Source organism: Diplodia corticola (assembly GCF_001883845.1).
Source record: "Diplodia corticola strain CBS 112549 chromosome Unknown scaffold50, whole genome shotgun sequence".
Lineage (NCBI taxonomy): Eukaryota > Fungi > Ascomycota > Dothideomycetes > Botryosphaeriales > Botryosphaeriaceae > Diplodia > Diplodia corticola.
In genome coordinates, this window is record NW_017971529.1 from 19,858 (window position 1) to 34,494 (window position 14,637).

A 14,637-nucleotide genomic window follows, 5' to 3' on the forward strand; every position below is an offset into this window, starting at 1 on the left:
AGACGAGATCGGTACGAGGCTAGTAGTAGAAGAGACGGCGGTGTTTGTTCCTCATACCTTGCCCCACGCTTGCCCCCAGAGCCGCACCTGCACTCACACACGGCGCGGCTTCCCCGCATCCCCAGGCCCTGTCATGCATGCAGGCAAACAACTCCGACCGGAACAGCTACTACCCCGAATCCTGCTGACGCAATGAATACCTATGGACCGACGCGTCGTGCTCTGGTTGCCTCGCTGCGTGCAACGTCACGCTGTGCATCCTGTGGCGCTGATTAACCGTTTGTCAAGTCGAGCACTTCGATCTCGCTCTGCCGCCACGCCCGCCGCCGCCTGCCATCCCTGCCTTCCGCAATTCTCCTGCTTTCCGTCATTTTCCTGCCTCCCGCGTCATGGCCCGACCCATCGCCAGTCATGTCCACCATGTCTACACTCAACGCGTCAACCAGCTTCCAGCTACCTTGGAGGCTCTCGCGCAATTTGATCGCTTGCTTTCTGCTTGGCTTTTCGCTCATCTGGCTTGGAATCACGTCCACGCCCACGTCCGGGCCCGAGTCTTGTCTAGCTGGGTCGCCGGGGTGGGGCGCTGAGCTCCGAGATACCCTTGCTCGTGCAGAATCCGTGCCGCCCTGCACCGAGACAAGCCCTGCCACGGTCGTTTCCTTGCGAAGTTGGCGTGGTGAGCGCCGTAGCCCCAAAGACATGTCAAGCGATACACCTTTCGATGTTCCTCTTGAAGACGACTGTTTTGTTTCATGCAAGGTGTCGTGCAGCGTTCCGACTGTTTTCAGCCGCCTGCTCCCGTTCCCGGTTGTGGCTTGAAGCGCCTTCTCGTCTGGACTTGTCGTTCTGTCGTGACTTGACCGTCGTGACGCCTCACTACTGAGCTCAGGAAGCTGCGACGGCATTCGGACTGAATTATTGCCATTTGACTGAATCCTTGTTTCGCAAACACGGGGAGATGAGCCACTGAGGTCTAGTGCTTCCACTTCATCAAGCCCGGAAATACCGTCCGTCACACCCCGGTCAGTCACTGCTGAAATAGGATCTCGACGAGCTCTTGAGGGAGAGACGGTCGTTGACACCCTGAAGGATTCCTCAAGTGTCGTTTGTCGCTTTGAAGGTGACACATCGTGTACCTCTTTCTGCTGCTGTCGCCGTTTTGACGGCGTGCTGGGGCCGCTGGCTTGTGAGCTCCCAGTTCCTGTTGCCTGTACAGCCTTCCGAGCTTTGGAAGATCTCCCTCGACTCAGCTCTCCTTCGCGGACCCGTTGAGAGGCAGTCGATTTGGAGACATCTCCCGCGACTGATAATGTCTGTGAAGTTTTGGGAATTGCTGTAGGTTCGCTTGGCTGCGTGTCTACGCAATGACTAGATGAGGTTCCAATCGTTTGCAGAGTACGAACCCGCTTAGTCACATTCGTGGACATGTAATGTGCATCCGCAGGTTGGCGCTGGGGCTCCGTTTCCTTGGTGAGCATGATTGGAGACGACGACAAAATCTCAATATGAACGGGTTCTTTCGCTGCCCGCGGAGGTGAACTAGGTGCTTTCGAAGGCTTCCGCGTTCGAGTCGATGAGGCCAGCGGCAAGTCACTGGGGATTTCTTCCACCTTCTCACAGTTCCTTGAAAGGTCCAGTCTCTCAATGGTGGGAGACCGACGCTTCGCCGGTGGGCGTGTAACACCGGGTTTGGAAATTTTAGCAAATCGATCCAAAGCTCCTCTCTGCATCCCACCGGTAGTGACTGGCTTAGTGGCGCGGGGTTTTGTGACCTTCGCTGGTCTTGGTGCAGTCTTCTTGCGCTGAGTCTCTTCCCAATCCTGCACTTTCAGTGGTGCGCCAACCTTGACAATGCTTTCAGGAATCCAAATCTTTTCCAGTTTAGTTGGGTCGTACAGATACGGTCCACGCTTCTTGGGCGCTTCGCCGTCCTCGTCCCCGGCAATTGCAAGATCTTCCTCTTCTTCGTCGTCGTCTTCGTCGGGCTCATCGTCCGGCTCTTCAGCATCCAAGTCAATATGTACAATACCAATCGGTGAAAATGCAACACGAAGCTCAGGCGTGTTGTCAGTAGAAGGATGCTGGCGCCTGCCATGGATGCTTGCCACCAGCGCTGCTTCCTCGGTTGCCACGACCTCAGGGTCTTCGGAAAGACCACCTTCAGTAGCAGCTTGTCCTCGCAGGCGCAAGTTTCGAATAAGGAGCGCCGGAGCAAGGTTGCGGATGAATTTCTTCGCTCCCGAAACCTTCACCCATTCAAAGGCGTCGCCAGTAAATGTCCGCAGCTCCGGGAAGTTCAGCTCTTGGTCCCAGCGGAGGTTTCTCTTCAGCCGTTCCAGAGCTTGGCCCGAGGAGACGGCAGGCTTTGTATAGTATGCAAGAATATCCGCGCGGGGGAACTCGTCCGGAATGGCAAGCGCCTTGTGTTTGCATCTGAAGAATTTGCTCTCGTTGGTGCGCAACTCATGGATGAGCGACTCGCGCCAGGCTTGCAAAGCAGAAGTGTCTTTCTTCGCAATGGCACACAGCCGACGGCCGAAACCAGCTCGAGCCGCCTCACACGCAAGCTTCGGGCCGCAGTTTGGAATCCCTTCAGGCAGGTAATCGCCTCCGCTCATGAGTGCGACAAGTATCATGCCCTCCCGGTCAAGCCCTGCAGGGCCAGCCTTCGTTTTGTCCGCATCATACAGATTGACATGAGTCGGCACCTTGCTCGACTTCTGTTCGGGCGACCAGTTCCGCAGGGTAACCCGGCTGCCGAACATGAGTGTGTCCACGTCCTCGCTCAACACAGCATCCACAAGCCCTTCTCGCTGTAGAAGCGCGCATTCGGCTTCGGCCTCGCCCGGGGCGATATGGAAGGGAAAGCCAAATTGTTTCAAGAGCTGCTTGGCGAGGAACTCGGGGATCGAGGCGACGTTGGGTCCGGTGCGCTTGTTGCGCTTGAACGGGGGCTTATTCGGGCCATCGAAAACGAAGAGAGGGTGGATAGAGTGCGTGAGGAGGCGCAACAGCCGGTAGTAGAAGGTGCGGAGCGCAGGGTTGGTGCCGCCTATGCCAAAGTCAGAGGGGGCCTGGAAGCAACCGTCGCGACGCACCTTTGCTGGACTGAATCTGGAACAGCCAGATAGAGGTGTCAATGGCAATGCGCAGGGGCCGTCCGGTCTCTTCGAACTTCTCGAGCGCAAGCTTGTGCAGGGCTATGCGCTCGCCGGGGCCGATCTCTTTGTAGATGCTGCAAAGCGGTTAGCGGTGGCGGGCAGGGCGGTGGAAGAGCGTGGCGGCTGACCCGTGAATGCCCATTGCTGTCGCATGGTGCAGCAATAGCGAGCAGAAGCAAAAGAATCAAGGCCAGCAAGATGGGCGGTGGCGAGGCAACAGCAGCAGTGGATTGCGGACTTGGGAGCGGAGGTGCGTGGCCCGTGCACGCCGGCCGGTTGCTGTAAACAAAGCAGCAGAGCAGATCAAAACACGCGAGAGCTCGCTCCCCACCCTGCTTCCCCGAGACACCACCACCACCGCTCCCACCAGGCTGCGCTGCCTCTCCCACCACGCAGCTCTGCCCGACGCTCTTCTCTTCAATTCTTCACCACGCTGCGGAGAAGGCACGTGGTACAATTATCCGGCCCTGCAGCTGTGCGTGAGCTTTGTTTCCTTTCCACCTGCTCTTCCTTGGCACAGAGCTTGTCCATTCTTCGTTCGCTGCAGACTTCCAACGGACTTGGCTGACAGCTGTTACTTCACACTATCAGAACGACGGAGCTCGCCAATCATGTCTTCTTCTCCGGATCCATTGACCTTCGTGACGTCGAGCTCGCCTTCCAAGAGCGCAGCCACCCGCCGTTCGGCCAAACGGGCAGCCCAGCCTTTGGCAAAGCTGTCCTCCAACGTCAAACGATCCGACCCTTTTCTCGAGCTTCCGGATATCGCAAATCTCTCGCCCTCCAAGTCCATCACCATGACCACCCCCAAAGCTGCCGGCTCGTCGCCCTGGCACATCAAGGTGACCGTCGAGGCCCAGCCGCAGGATGGCTTCTCGCAGGACGAGAATAGTCTGACCTCGCCCACCGGCGCTCGCCAAGCTCGCATTGCTACCACTACCACTACCGTTCCGTTGAACGATGTAGATGGCTCGTCGCCGGTCAAAAGACGGGGAAGGCCGAGGAAAGCGGACACGCCGCCCGCGGCACACAGGGTGGATGCTGAGGTCTCTCCGATAAAGAAGCGGGGAAGACCGAGGAAGTCGGACGCAGCCATCGCCAGCCAAACGGCTACCGTTCCGCTCAATGACGCCCGTGGCTCGTCGCCAGTCAGGAGGAAAGGCAGAGCGACAAAGGCTGAACCCACTCCAGTCCCTGGCAGAGCTAGGAACGGTACACCCGTGAGGAAGACTAGAAAATCGGTCACTAGGAGTCCCGATCAGAGCGAGACCGACTCGTCGCATAGCGATGCTTCATACTACCCCACCAAGCGCGGTGGCGCCCGTGGGGGAAGGAGCATGTCCAAGGATGTCCACGTCGCCGAGCCCATTCGCGCTACTGCCATGTATGGACCGAGGTCGCCCTATCAGTTGGATGGTGCGATGGACACCGGCTCCTCCGTGGGGCAAAAACGGCGATCGACGGCAGCTGGCTCTCAGCTCGAGGCTCAACCCGATGCGATTGAGGAGGAAGAAGCTGAAGACCTTGAACAGACACCAAAGGCAAGTTCGTCGAAAAAGGCTACCACCGATGAGGAAATGTGGCGATCCATGATTAGCCACCATGAATACGAAAGCGAGCAAACGGCCGAGGAAGAGGACGACTCGTCCGACAATGATCTCGACATTGTTATGCCTGACCACACCGTCGGCGAGACCACGATGCTTCACAGTGAAGAATTTAGCATGGTCTCCTTGTACTCTTTGCCCAGTATGCAGGCTGCGCGCAATGGCCTGTCGCCTAAAGATGCCCAACCAAATATTCCTAAGATTCCCTCTCTTCGAACAGATCCGATCCCGCAGGTCCGCAGAGAACGCCTCAGCAGACACGCCGTTACGTCCTCTGTCCCCGAATTCAATGACTCGGTCGCTTCCGTTTCGTACATGCCATCCTCGCCGCCGGAGCGATTTATCACGAGCACTCCTGCTGAAAACCAGAGTCTAAAGTCTCCGTCAGGGCCACCGGCTATTCAACAGGCGGAGATCTCACCGTCAAAGGCAGAGGCCCCTAAGCTGGTAAATGTTGTCAAGGCCGCTATTGCACTTCAAGGCGTTGTTAACGGTAATAATCGGGGTACACAGAATAGGAGACCGTCGGACGATATCAGAGAAGAAGCACAGCGTGCCAGACTCGACGACATGTTCAATCAGTTCCAAGCTGGAACAAGGAGAGAGCTGCAGGCCGGCTTGCGTCTTGGTGAACAACTCGCCGAGCGTGCCCGCTCGCGAAATACATCCTGCGAGACCGCTTCTGATGAACCAGAGCGGAATGCGAATGCTGAGCGGCTAGCAACGCCGGCCAGTACTGCCGCTTCAGATGGCGATGTCTTCGATGGTCCAAGCACCAACAGAAGCCCGAACCATGACTCGAGCAACCACCGCCTCCCCACACCGGACGAAAACGATTACGCCCTCCCATCTCCGCCGCCACCTCCATCTCAACTCCTGACTCAGCAACCGGATCCCGCTGTTGCCCCCGCTCCAGCTCAGCTCTTCAGCCCAGCTCGGAGCCAGGCAAGCCCGGATGCAGGGGACATGCAAGATGATGGTGCGAGAACCCCGCCATCTATCGGGAAAGAGAAAGGAGAAAAATCTACAAGCCATCAAGGCAGCGGACCACACCAAAAAACCCGCGAAGGTAATGGAAACCGTCGACAACGGCGCCGCCAGGGGGCTGCCCAGATGGCAGATGAACCCAGCCCAAGCCAGGTGATCGAGATTAGTTCCGATGGTAGTGAAAGTACCGACACCACTACGGAATCATCCGAGAATCCCTGGGATGGCGATATCTGGGAGGAAGAGGGGGGCGGCGCTCCCGAATCGCGATTCGCGAGGCGCGCGAGACGCGTTGCCGCGAAACGCTCTGGAGAGAAGACAGGCGATGTCGCTGGCCCATCCAACCCCCGCAGCGGCAATGCGAGCAGATCTTCTCAACCCCAGTCTTCGTCACCACCTTCAGATAGTACCCAAGCACCGGACGCTTCAAGTGCTGCCTCCAGGACCCGAAATACTGCAGGCCGCCGGTCTGCTCGGGCGCAGAGATCGAGCAGGCAGGAGTCTATTGAACCTACGACAACTTCGGAAGCTGCGGTTGAAGTCGAGAGCACAGAGGACACTGGTCTATTCTGGCAGCGTTCATCCGAATCACCAGCACCAAGGCCCACCCAACCCGAAAGCAAGAAGCTGGATCTATCTATGTTAATGGCTATAGACGACAGTCCGGCCAAGGAAGTCAAGGAACCAGTGCTGGCCACACCACCCAAACTTGAGCCTTTGAGATTACCCTACAACATTGGCACCGCCGCTCAAAACTCTCCGGTTCGAGGAAGCCCGCTGAAGCAGCAGGTCATATTCTCTTCACCATCTGCAGTCAACAGCAGCCCGTATCAGAGGATTGAGCACACCATTGCCAGCTCAGTACTGAACGATGGCGATACCATGATGATTGACGAGGAAGACATGACGTTGGAGACTAGGCAATGGGCGCAGGCACTCGGCAATCGCGCTTTCAACGGCCGACAACGCGTTATTCCTCCCAGCCCTGCTGTCTTTGCAGAAGAAGATCGGATGGTTCAGCGTCAAATAGAGAATGAGCTCACACCACGCAGTGCCCGCATCAAAAACCTCAATTTGTCGGGCGACGGAAAACGTCTGTTTGCGAACAATGACTCCGCCGTACAGTCTGAGACCTCGGTCCAGGAAGAGCAGTCATATCTCGTGCAGAAGCAATCCGAGCAGTCGGCTAAGAGATCTTCGCGTCTCAGTAGTCATTCTGCTCAGCGCTCATCCCATGCAGGCCAGAACACCGTGGCCGAAGACACCCACATGGAGAGGGAGCAGCCGGCCGAGCCTTCGATTCTTGGAAACCGCTCCCATATGACGGCCCTCAATCTCAACAGAGAGCGCAAGCCGTTGTTCGAGCAGAGGACGATTCTAGAACAGAAGCAGCGTGCGCCTCTCTTCGACCAAAAGCCGTTGTTCCAGTCTGCCGATATCGTTCCTGCTTCTGCCCCTAAGACAGCACCCCAAGAAGTGGCTCAGTCTGCAGGTCAACCCTCAACAGGCTTGTTCGGACGCCTATGGGGAGCTATCGCTACAACCAGCGAGCCCGAAGTTCCGCAGTTGCCCCCGCAGTTGCCTCTTCACCCTCTCGCACAACGCTACAAGCACCTTCCGCGGGTCGCACCGTGGACCAAGTCTCATTGGGACAGCCTTGACCGGATCTACCAGCGTTACAAGCGACACCCAGACGAGTTTTCTCCTCACGACCCCCTTCACAAGGCTCTCCTCGCGCAGAGACTCCGGTGGCAGCCCGACAGCTCGGAGACCAAGCCCGCCTCGGATTATGCGGGAGTGGAAATGCAGCGGTGGAACTACACGGTCAGAATCACGCCCGAGCTCCTCGTCTGCTGCACCATCTTCATGCAGCTCCTGACGCTCAGGGACGCGGCCGAGTACCGTCGCGTCACCGGCCAAGACATTGTGCACGGCAACTTCATGCAGAAGGACAAGGCCGGCGATCCGATCACGCTGAGGGACGTGATTGCGCGCATGTTCGCTGCCGTGGGCGGGGAGAGGATCCGCGCGGATGAGAAGAGGGGTGTCCGTATCAGGAGGGATTTGGATCAGTTCAAGTTGAGGTATCCGTGGGCGCCTGGTTGGTGGGACGATATGGGGAAGTATGTGCATGATTGAAGCGGGATGGACTCGGAGGGAAGGGATGGATGGTTATGATGTTCATGATGGCTGTTTTCTTCCCTCGTTTTCCTTTGTTTATTTTTGCTTGATGTGGTCAAGATGGTGGCGTACGTTCGAGATACCAATATCTGCGTGTTAGAGCCTTGTTATGCTTGGGTCTTAGGAGTAGGGCTTGATTATTTTCTGTCGAATTCATCTTTACCCTTATCCTCGGCGAAGCGCTTCTCGCTCCGATTGGTCACATAAGAGCTTGGCGAGATTCTCGCCCTTCTATTGGTTCAATCCGTTTTAAAGGTTAGGTGACTTAGGGTTTACGCGTCGACGCGTTCGCGTGCCTTCCTAACTCTTCGCTAGCTCTACAACACTTCTACGTAATCGACTAACGGCGAGCATTACCCTAGCAGCGAACAACGAATGTCTCTAGCGGCGAGCGGCGAGCACCTCCAGCGGCGGCGGCGAGCACCAGCGGTGAGCAACAAGCATCTCCAGCAGCAAACGGCAGGCGAACACCTCCAGCGGCGAGCGGCAAGCACCTTCGGCGGCGGCGGCGAGCACCTCCAGCTACGAACGGCGAGCACCTCCAACTACGCTTCGCTTCGCTGAGGAGGGTTCGCATGGATGACATCCTAATCATGCAACGAGATAAGGTGCTATGTACGTTGCGCATAGATGTAACAAGTGCGTTTATTTCGGTCTCATTCCGAGTTGCTCGAGCAAAAAGACAAGCTACTGTCCCTGTATTTACTAAAGAGCTACAGTAACTCAGCCGCAGATCTGCGCGGTCCCAGCAACCTGATTGGCCAATCTCACTCTATCGCTTCGGTACCTGCCAAGTCCACAGAGGCAAAGCCAAGGCACGATTCCCTCGTATTTTACCCGACCTCTCAGCTTTATTGGGCGCGGGATTCGCCTCGGGGTAACAGCGCTTAGGCTTGTTCGGGCCGTTTTACGATGCGGAGGGCATCGTGCACCACATCATCGTCAGAAAACAACCAATCTAAAGCCGGCTCCCGGTAAATCAGGGGCCATCTTAGGCCCCAAAACGGCTTGAGGCCCGCGCATTTATTAGACGTCTTCCCCGATGAGACGACGTTTCGGCGAATCCATAGCCGCGTGGCGTGGCGGGGAGCGGTGAACTGGGAACATGAGTGCACGCCACTTCTGCCGTCAACGTCTTTCTTTCGCATCACTGCAGCTTGAGACCATCTCTCGTCATCTTTGGCCTACGACGGAGATTCTGGCACGGCTCAGCGGTTGCGGTACCAGGTAGTACTGTACCTACTGGTGACCCGTCAACGACCTCCACCTTTGCGACTGTCCGGATTTGCTGGTCCCCCCGGATTGTTCGGCCCTGCAACGATGCTTGATATCATCGGTGCCGGTGAGAATGTCACGAGCTTCTCATGGGAGGCCCAGCCGCAGACTCGCGGCACGTTCGGCATTCTCTCGACGTGCTTCGTCACGCTGGCGCTGTGCACGTGGAAAATCGTGCATCTGAACCTGCCTGGCATCTGCCCGGACGACGATCTCGCCTGGTCGGACTGGTGGTCAGTGGACAGGACGGTGCGGCATAAACTTGTGCACATTTGCGGTGGCCATCAACTCGTGCGCCAGATCGGCTGGTTGGTCATCGGCCTGTTTGCACCCGAGTTGGTACTTGCTCCCTTCCTTGGTTCTCGTTGGACTGGACTGATGCGCCGGACAGATCGCGTTCGCCGCGTTCAAGCAATACTGGGATGCGAAACATCTGCAAAAGTATATGGAAGAAAATTACCTGGAACAAAACAAAGGACCCAGCTGGTGGCCGGCTATCCTGAGGCCAAGGGTATATTCCCCACAACAGTACCCGTGGTTGTTGCGTGGCGGTAGTTGACATGTTAGTTACAGGCCAGCCCGGTCGATGCCGAGTCCAACGACGAAGACAAACCTGTCTGGACCATGACCCACAGCTTTTACGCCGTCATGGGAGGCTTTACTTACACGCTCCGAGAAGGTTCAAGGGTGTATCTACCTGACGACCGCAATCGCGAACAGCTCACACTAAGGCATGAAGCCATCCGTTTCGTTGCGAAGTACGAGCCATCCATCATCCCAAAACTAACCGTCAATGCAATCCGAGACAAGAGCAAGGCGAGTGCTTTCGTGAAAGTCATAACCCTCTTTCAAGGTGAGGCGACTTCGACATCCTGTCACAGTATATCGGACTGACAAGCGGAACTCTTCGAAGCTATCTGGTTCAGCCTTCAGTGTATCGTGAGAATGCAGCAGGGTTTGTCCATATCTCTCCTCGAACTCACCACCTTCGCGCACTGCATTTGCGGCCTGCTGGTAGGAGCAGTCTGGCTGCAGAAGCCACTCGGTGTGCAAGAGCCGACTCCGCTGGAGATGCCAAAGTCAATCCGGCAACAGCACTGGCTCATGGCCATGCTATACACCCTCAGCAGCTTCGACCACAGAGAATCCGACGACGACCGGTACCGCAAGACGGCTAGATCGCACCACAAACCAATCGAGCGCACCAACGTGTACAACACGGATGCGTACAACAACGACAACAACGACCACGCGACCGCCAGCCAACTGGACCTATCCTCGCCAGCCGCGGCCGAAAAGTCGACGTCCCCTCGACCAGCAAGCAGCGCCAGCCAACCTCCACCCTCCTCTTCCTCCAAACGCCACAGCCGTCTCCTCCCAAAACTCAACCCCGCCCGCGCCGCCGCCTCGGCCATCCTCCACGCCCAAAAGGTCTCCTCGCCCCCCAACAACAACCATGCCGTCGACACCGACCCCAACACCGACCCCGCCGCCACCGCCGCCCTCCGCCGCTACACGATGCGCACCCGCCTGGCGCAAAAGGGCTGGACGCACTACATCCTCGCGCCGGCGGCGGCCAACACAGACGTGCTGTCGGACCCGCTCTCGCGCAACGGGCCGGCGCTGCAGCGGCGCGTGCGACGCGACCTGCGCGACGCGCTCGCGGACCGCGTGCCCAACTTCCCGCGGCGCAGCCACCTGCGGCGCGGGGTGACGCTGCGCACGCACCTCGCGGTGACGCTGACGGGCTGCGCGTACGGGGCGCTGCACCTGCTCGCGTGGGACGCGCCGTTCGCGACGCGCGCCGAGGCGGTGCTGTGGCGGCTCGCGGCGCTGAGCCTCGCCGCGAGCGGGCTGCTCGTGCCCGTCGCGCGCGTCGAGGGGTGGATGAGCGACGCGGTGAGGCCGTTTTTGCTGGATCGCGACGGCGAGGGCGACGAGGAGGAGGCGAGGCGGTTGGCGGAGCTGGGCGTCGTCGGGTTCGTGAGGAGCTATGAGAGGCCGCATGCGGATCCGGTGGCGCCGAGGCCGGGGGTGTTGGGGGTGGTGGAGGAAGGGTTGGCGGAGGCCGGGGTGGGATCACTGGGGGGGAGATCGGGCGAGGAGGAGAAGGGGGAGGTGGTGGGTCACGATGCGAGGTCGGTGGTGTCGTCGTACGACGGGTGGAGGCATTTCCGCGACCTGGTGTTCAAGGCCGGGTTGGGTTGGGCGGTGGAGGTGCTGAGGGTGTGCAGGTTGGTGGTGCTGGTGGTGGTCGGAGCCGTGTACATCGGGCTGCGCGTCTTCATCTTTGTGGAGTGCTTGATCAACGTGGGCAATCTGCCGTCGTCGGCGTACAAGGTTGTGCAGTGGTCGCAGTACGTGCCGCACATCAGCTAGAGAGCAATGAATGGAAGAACAAAGGCCGGGGCGTTGTTCGGCACAGGGCGAGTTTTCTGCCCGAAGCGGCTAGCGCCAGCGTGGTGGATGACGTGTGGTCACCCCCCGGTCTCCATCACTTCTTTCTGCCTGCCAGGCACCCAGGGTCTCACCCAGCAAACAAAACATTGACTTCGACTTCGCATACTGTAGAGCTATACTCCACGTCCAGCCCGATGGCTCCCACGACACGGAGCAAGAGCAGGAAGGCCGCGGTGGCCGGCTTTCCGGACCCCACGCAACCTACCAACACCTCGCGCATGCATGAGCTGCGCCCGCTCGAGATGCGGAACCCGGCTCAGTTTGACCCCGTTCCGCCAAAGTACACGATTGACCTGTCGCGCCCGCCCAGGGAGCGCTACAACGAAGTCGTGGCCGACTTCAAGCCTCAGCTTACCAAGCTGACCGGCCTCTTCGACGAGGTCCTCATCATGACCGGCCTCCCCGTCAAAGCAACGACGCGCTTCGCCCGCCTGTTCCTGCGCCGCGTGCGCAGCAAGGAAGAGACCGAGGAGCTGCGGGGGATCAGCAAAGCCAGCGGCGTGCCCATGCACCTGCTCGTCTCCTTCAACAGCCTCCTCGACCTCTTCATGGGCTGCACCAGCGGCGGCGCCCGCGTCCGCACCGGCGACAGCTCCACCACCATGCACCACTTCCGCACCTTGGACTGGGAGATGGACGTGCTGCGCCGCGTCGTCGTGCAGCTCGAGTTCGTCGACCGGCCGCACGGCGCCGTCGTCGCCCGCTCCGTCACCTACGTCGGCTACGTCGGCGTGCTGACGGGCGTGCGGCGCGGGCTCAGCGCCTCCCTCAACTTCCGCCCCTACCACAACGACGACCTGTCCGGCTCCGCCAACGTGAAGTTCTACTCGAACCTGCTGCTGATGCTGCTCGGCTTCCGGCCCTCGATATCCTCCCGGCTGCGAGAGCTCGTGATTCCTCGTGTGGGTCCGCGGCGGCGCAGAGATCCCGATCGAAAGGGGCTCTGGGACTTGGCCACCGTCAAGGAACGCTTCCCCGCGCTGCCCACGACCGCTGCCTATTTGATTTTCAGCGATGGCTATGAGACCGCCGTGCTCGAGAAGGATCGCGTCACCGCCACTGTGCGCTCGTCCAGCTCCTTCATCGCCATCACGAACTGTGACGTAGACGCCACAGACAGTTCCGACAAAGCCGCCAAGAAGCCGAGGGCGAAGCTTGATCTCCTCAAGGACCTGATCGAAGAGGCCGAGGACAGGCGAGTGCGCTTGGAGACGTGCTGGAACTCGGCCAAGGAACGGTGCAGGAGAAGAGGCATCCGTGAATGTTCTGTTCCTCCCGAAGACGTCGTGAAGTGGGTGCAGAGGTATCCGACGACTAACGAGACCACACATTACGCGGTCGTCATGGATCCAAAGGCGGGCGAGGTCGTGTGGGCGAAACGATGGCTGGAAGGCGAAGCCACGCAGTCCGGGCTTGATTCGTGGGATCAGGGTTGGACATGCATATAGGCGTTGGAAATGACTGACTACTTTTTAATTTATAATCCTCATAGATCCCCCAATTAATGTTGGTCACCATCCATCCACTCGACCTTTTCCTTCAGATTCCCGCGACATGCAATCCACGAGGTCCCCGTCAGTCACACCCTCAAGTACAGCCACACCGCCACAGAGCCACAGAGCCAAAGAGCCACAGAGCCACAGAACTACTCAGCGGCCTCAACCTCCTCGCTGTAGGAGCCTTCAAAGTACAGTGAGCCACTATTCATGTTGCTGCGTGGAAGCTCGGGGGAATCTCACCATAACTGCCGTAGTCTCCATAGTCTCCGTACGAGCCGTAGCCGCCTGGCGTAGTCGTGGTGGTGGCGGTGGCAGTGGAAGTCTCGGTGGCTGTGGCCGTAGCGGTGGTCGTCGTCGTAGTCTCGTCTTGGGGGGCAGGCATGGCCATGGCGCCGGCGGCGGCAAAAGCCAGAACGGAGACGATGATGTTCATGACGCCCATGTTTGACGGCTGCGAAACGATCGTGTGTGTGGGGCTGCTCTTTCCCAAATGATGGCTTGTGCTGAGGTTTAGCAAGGCCGGATCAGAGAGCGGATGGTCAAGAGTTTAAATATTCATGAGAGCCAGGCGGGCATGTCTTTCCGCACCTGACTTTGCAGGGAGTTTGGGCTTGGGGTAACCCCTCATCGGGCCGCTTTGATGGTACGCTGTGCAAGTGGGTGCATACACGAGCACCATCAGGGCATTGGATCCAAGCTCGCCATCGACAGCGAAGTGTCGGCTGATTTCCTAGTGGACCAAATCCGTACATATGCGCTTCATCTAGTCCTTTGATTGGCGCATTGCTGATTCACCTGTAGTGGTTAAATGCAAGGAGAGCTTGCTCTGCGGTGGTGTAAATGATGTGCTCTTGCTGGGATGAGGATCCGGCATCTGATCCTTGCACGAACCTCGAGGCAGGTATCTCACTTCAAATTGCACACTGTATCGTTGGAAAGGCAGAGTGGAAAGATACAGTTGTTCTGGGAATGTCCGGAATGATCATGAATCCCACTCATAAAGCTCCATACTTCGTAGCGTTTGCCCTCACCTCAAATATGATGTCTGTGAGACCGCTAAAGACTTCTCAGAGACACAATGATCTTCTCCCTTGCAAAGCAGGGGGGCCTTGCAAGACATCATCACAGTGTGGGACCGCACCTTTTCAGACGCAGCTTCCTCATTCGGTTGGTTGCCGATCACTGAACGTCATTTTTGACGATCGCGAACCGCACCTCGTGCCGCTGGAAGACAAGTATCATAGAGAAAGCAAGAATCGTTCTGATTCGGAATCATTTTGGTATTTCGTGGGCCTCCGCAAACATGTTCTCGGTCTGTTTTCTTGAATTTTGAACACAACACGCGCCAAGAAGTGATTTGGAAGGAGAACTGTGTCGAATGCGCGCTCGAGTGCATAATCTTTTCGGCGGAAACCGTGCCTTCGAGATCGCCACTTGATTCACGACGCATTTGGATAAATTTCTATT

The 14,637-nt window shown here is 58.0% G+C and overlaps 5 protein-coding genes across 5 annotated transcripts; 3 read left to right on the forward strand and 2 right to left on the reverse strand.

Moving 5' to 3' along the window:
• Positions 1-272: 272 nt before the first annotated feature.
• Positions 273-3,303, reverse strand: BKCO1_500007 (flap structure-specific endonuclease; the record flags this gene model as incomplete). Its single annotated transcript, XM_020276665.1, has 3 exons — positions 273-3,052; positions 3,099-3,235; positions 3,290-3,303. 3 exons carry the CDS (start codon positions 3,301-3,303, stop codon positions 273-275), a joined length of 2,931 nt encoding a protein of 976 aa, XP_020127554.1.
• Positions 3,304-3,772: 469 nt separating this feature from the next.
• BKCO1_500008 (at dna binding protein) lies at positions 3,773-7,894 on the forward strand (the record flags this gene model as incomplete). The annotated part of the gene is made up of 1 exon (XM_020276676.1): positions 3,773-7,894. One exon carries the CDS (start codon positions 3,773-3,775, stop codon positions 7,892-7,894), a length of 4,122 nt encoding a protein of 1,373 aa, XP_020127560.1.
• A 1,362-nt stretch (positions 7,895-9,256) lies between these two features.
• On the forward strand, positions 9,257-11,590 carry BKCO1_500009 (major facilitator superfamily; the record flags this gene model as incomplete). The annotated part of the gene is made up of 4 exons (XM_020276677.1): positions 9,257-9,550; positions 9,603-9,722; positions 9,785-10,064; positions 10,125-11,590. 4 exons carry the CDS (start codon positions 9,257-9,259, stop codon positions 11,588-11,590), a joined length of 2,160 nt encoding a protein of 719 aa, XP_020127559.1.
• Positions 11,591-11,805: 215 nt separating this feature from the next.
• Positions 11,806-13,119, forward strand: BKCO1_5000010 (major facilitator superfamily; the record flags this gene model as incomplete). The annotated part of the gene is made up of 1 exon (XM_020276600.1): positions 11,806-13,119. One exon carries the CDS (start codon positions 11,806-11,808, stop codon positions 13,117-13,119), a length of 1,314 nt encoding a protein of 437 aa, XP_020127538.1.
• A 197-nt stretch (positions 13,120-13,316) lies between these two features.
• BKCO1_5000011 (uncharacterized protein) lies at positions 13,317-13,612 on the reverse strand (the record flags this gene model as incomplete). Its single annotated transcript, XM_020276601.1, has 2 exons — positions 13,317-13,351; positions 13,411-13,612. 2 exons carry the CDS (start codon positions 13,610-13,612, stop codon positions 13,317-13,319), a joined length of 237 nt encoding a protein of 78 aa, XP_020127537.1.
• Between the last annotated feature and the right edge of the window lie 1,025 nt (positions 13,613-14,637).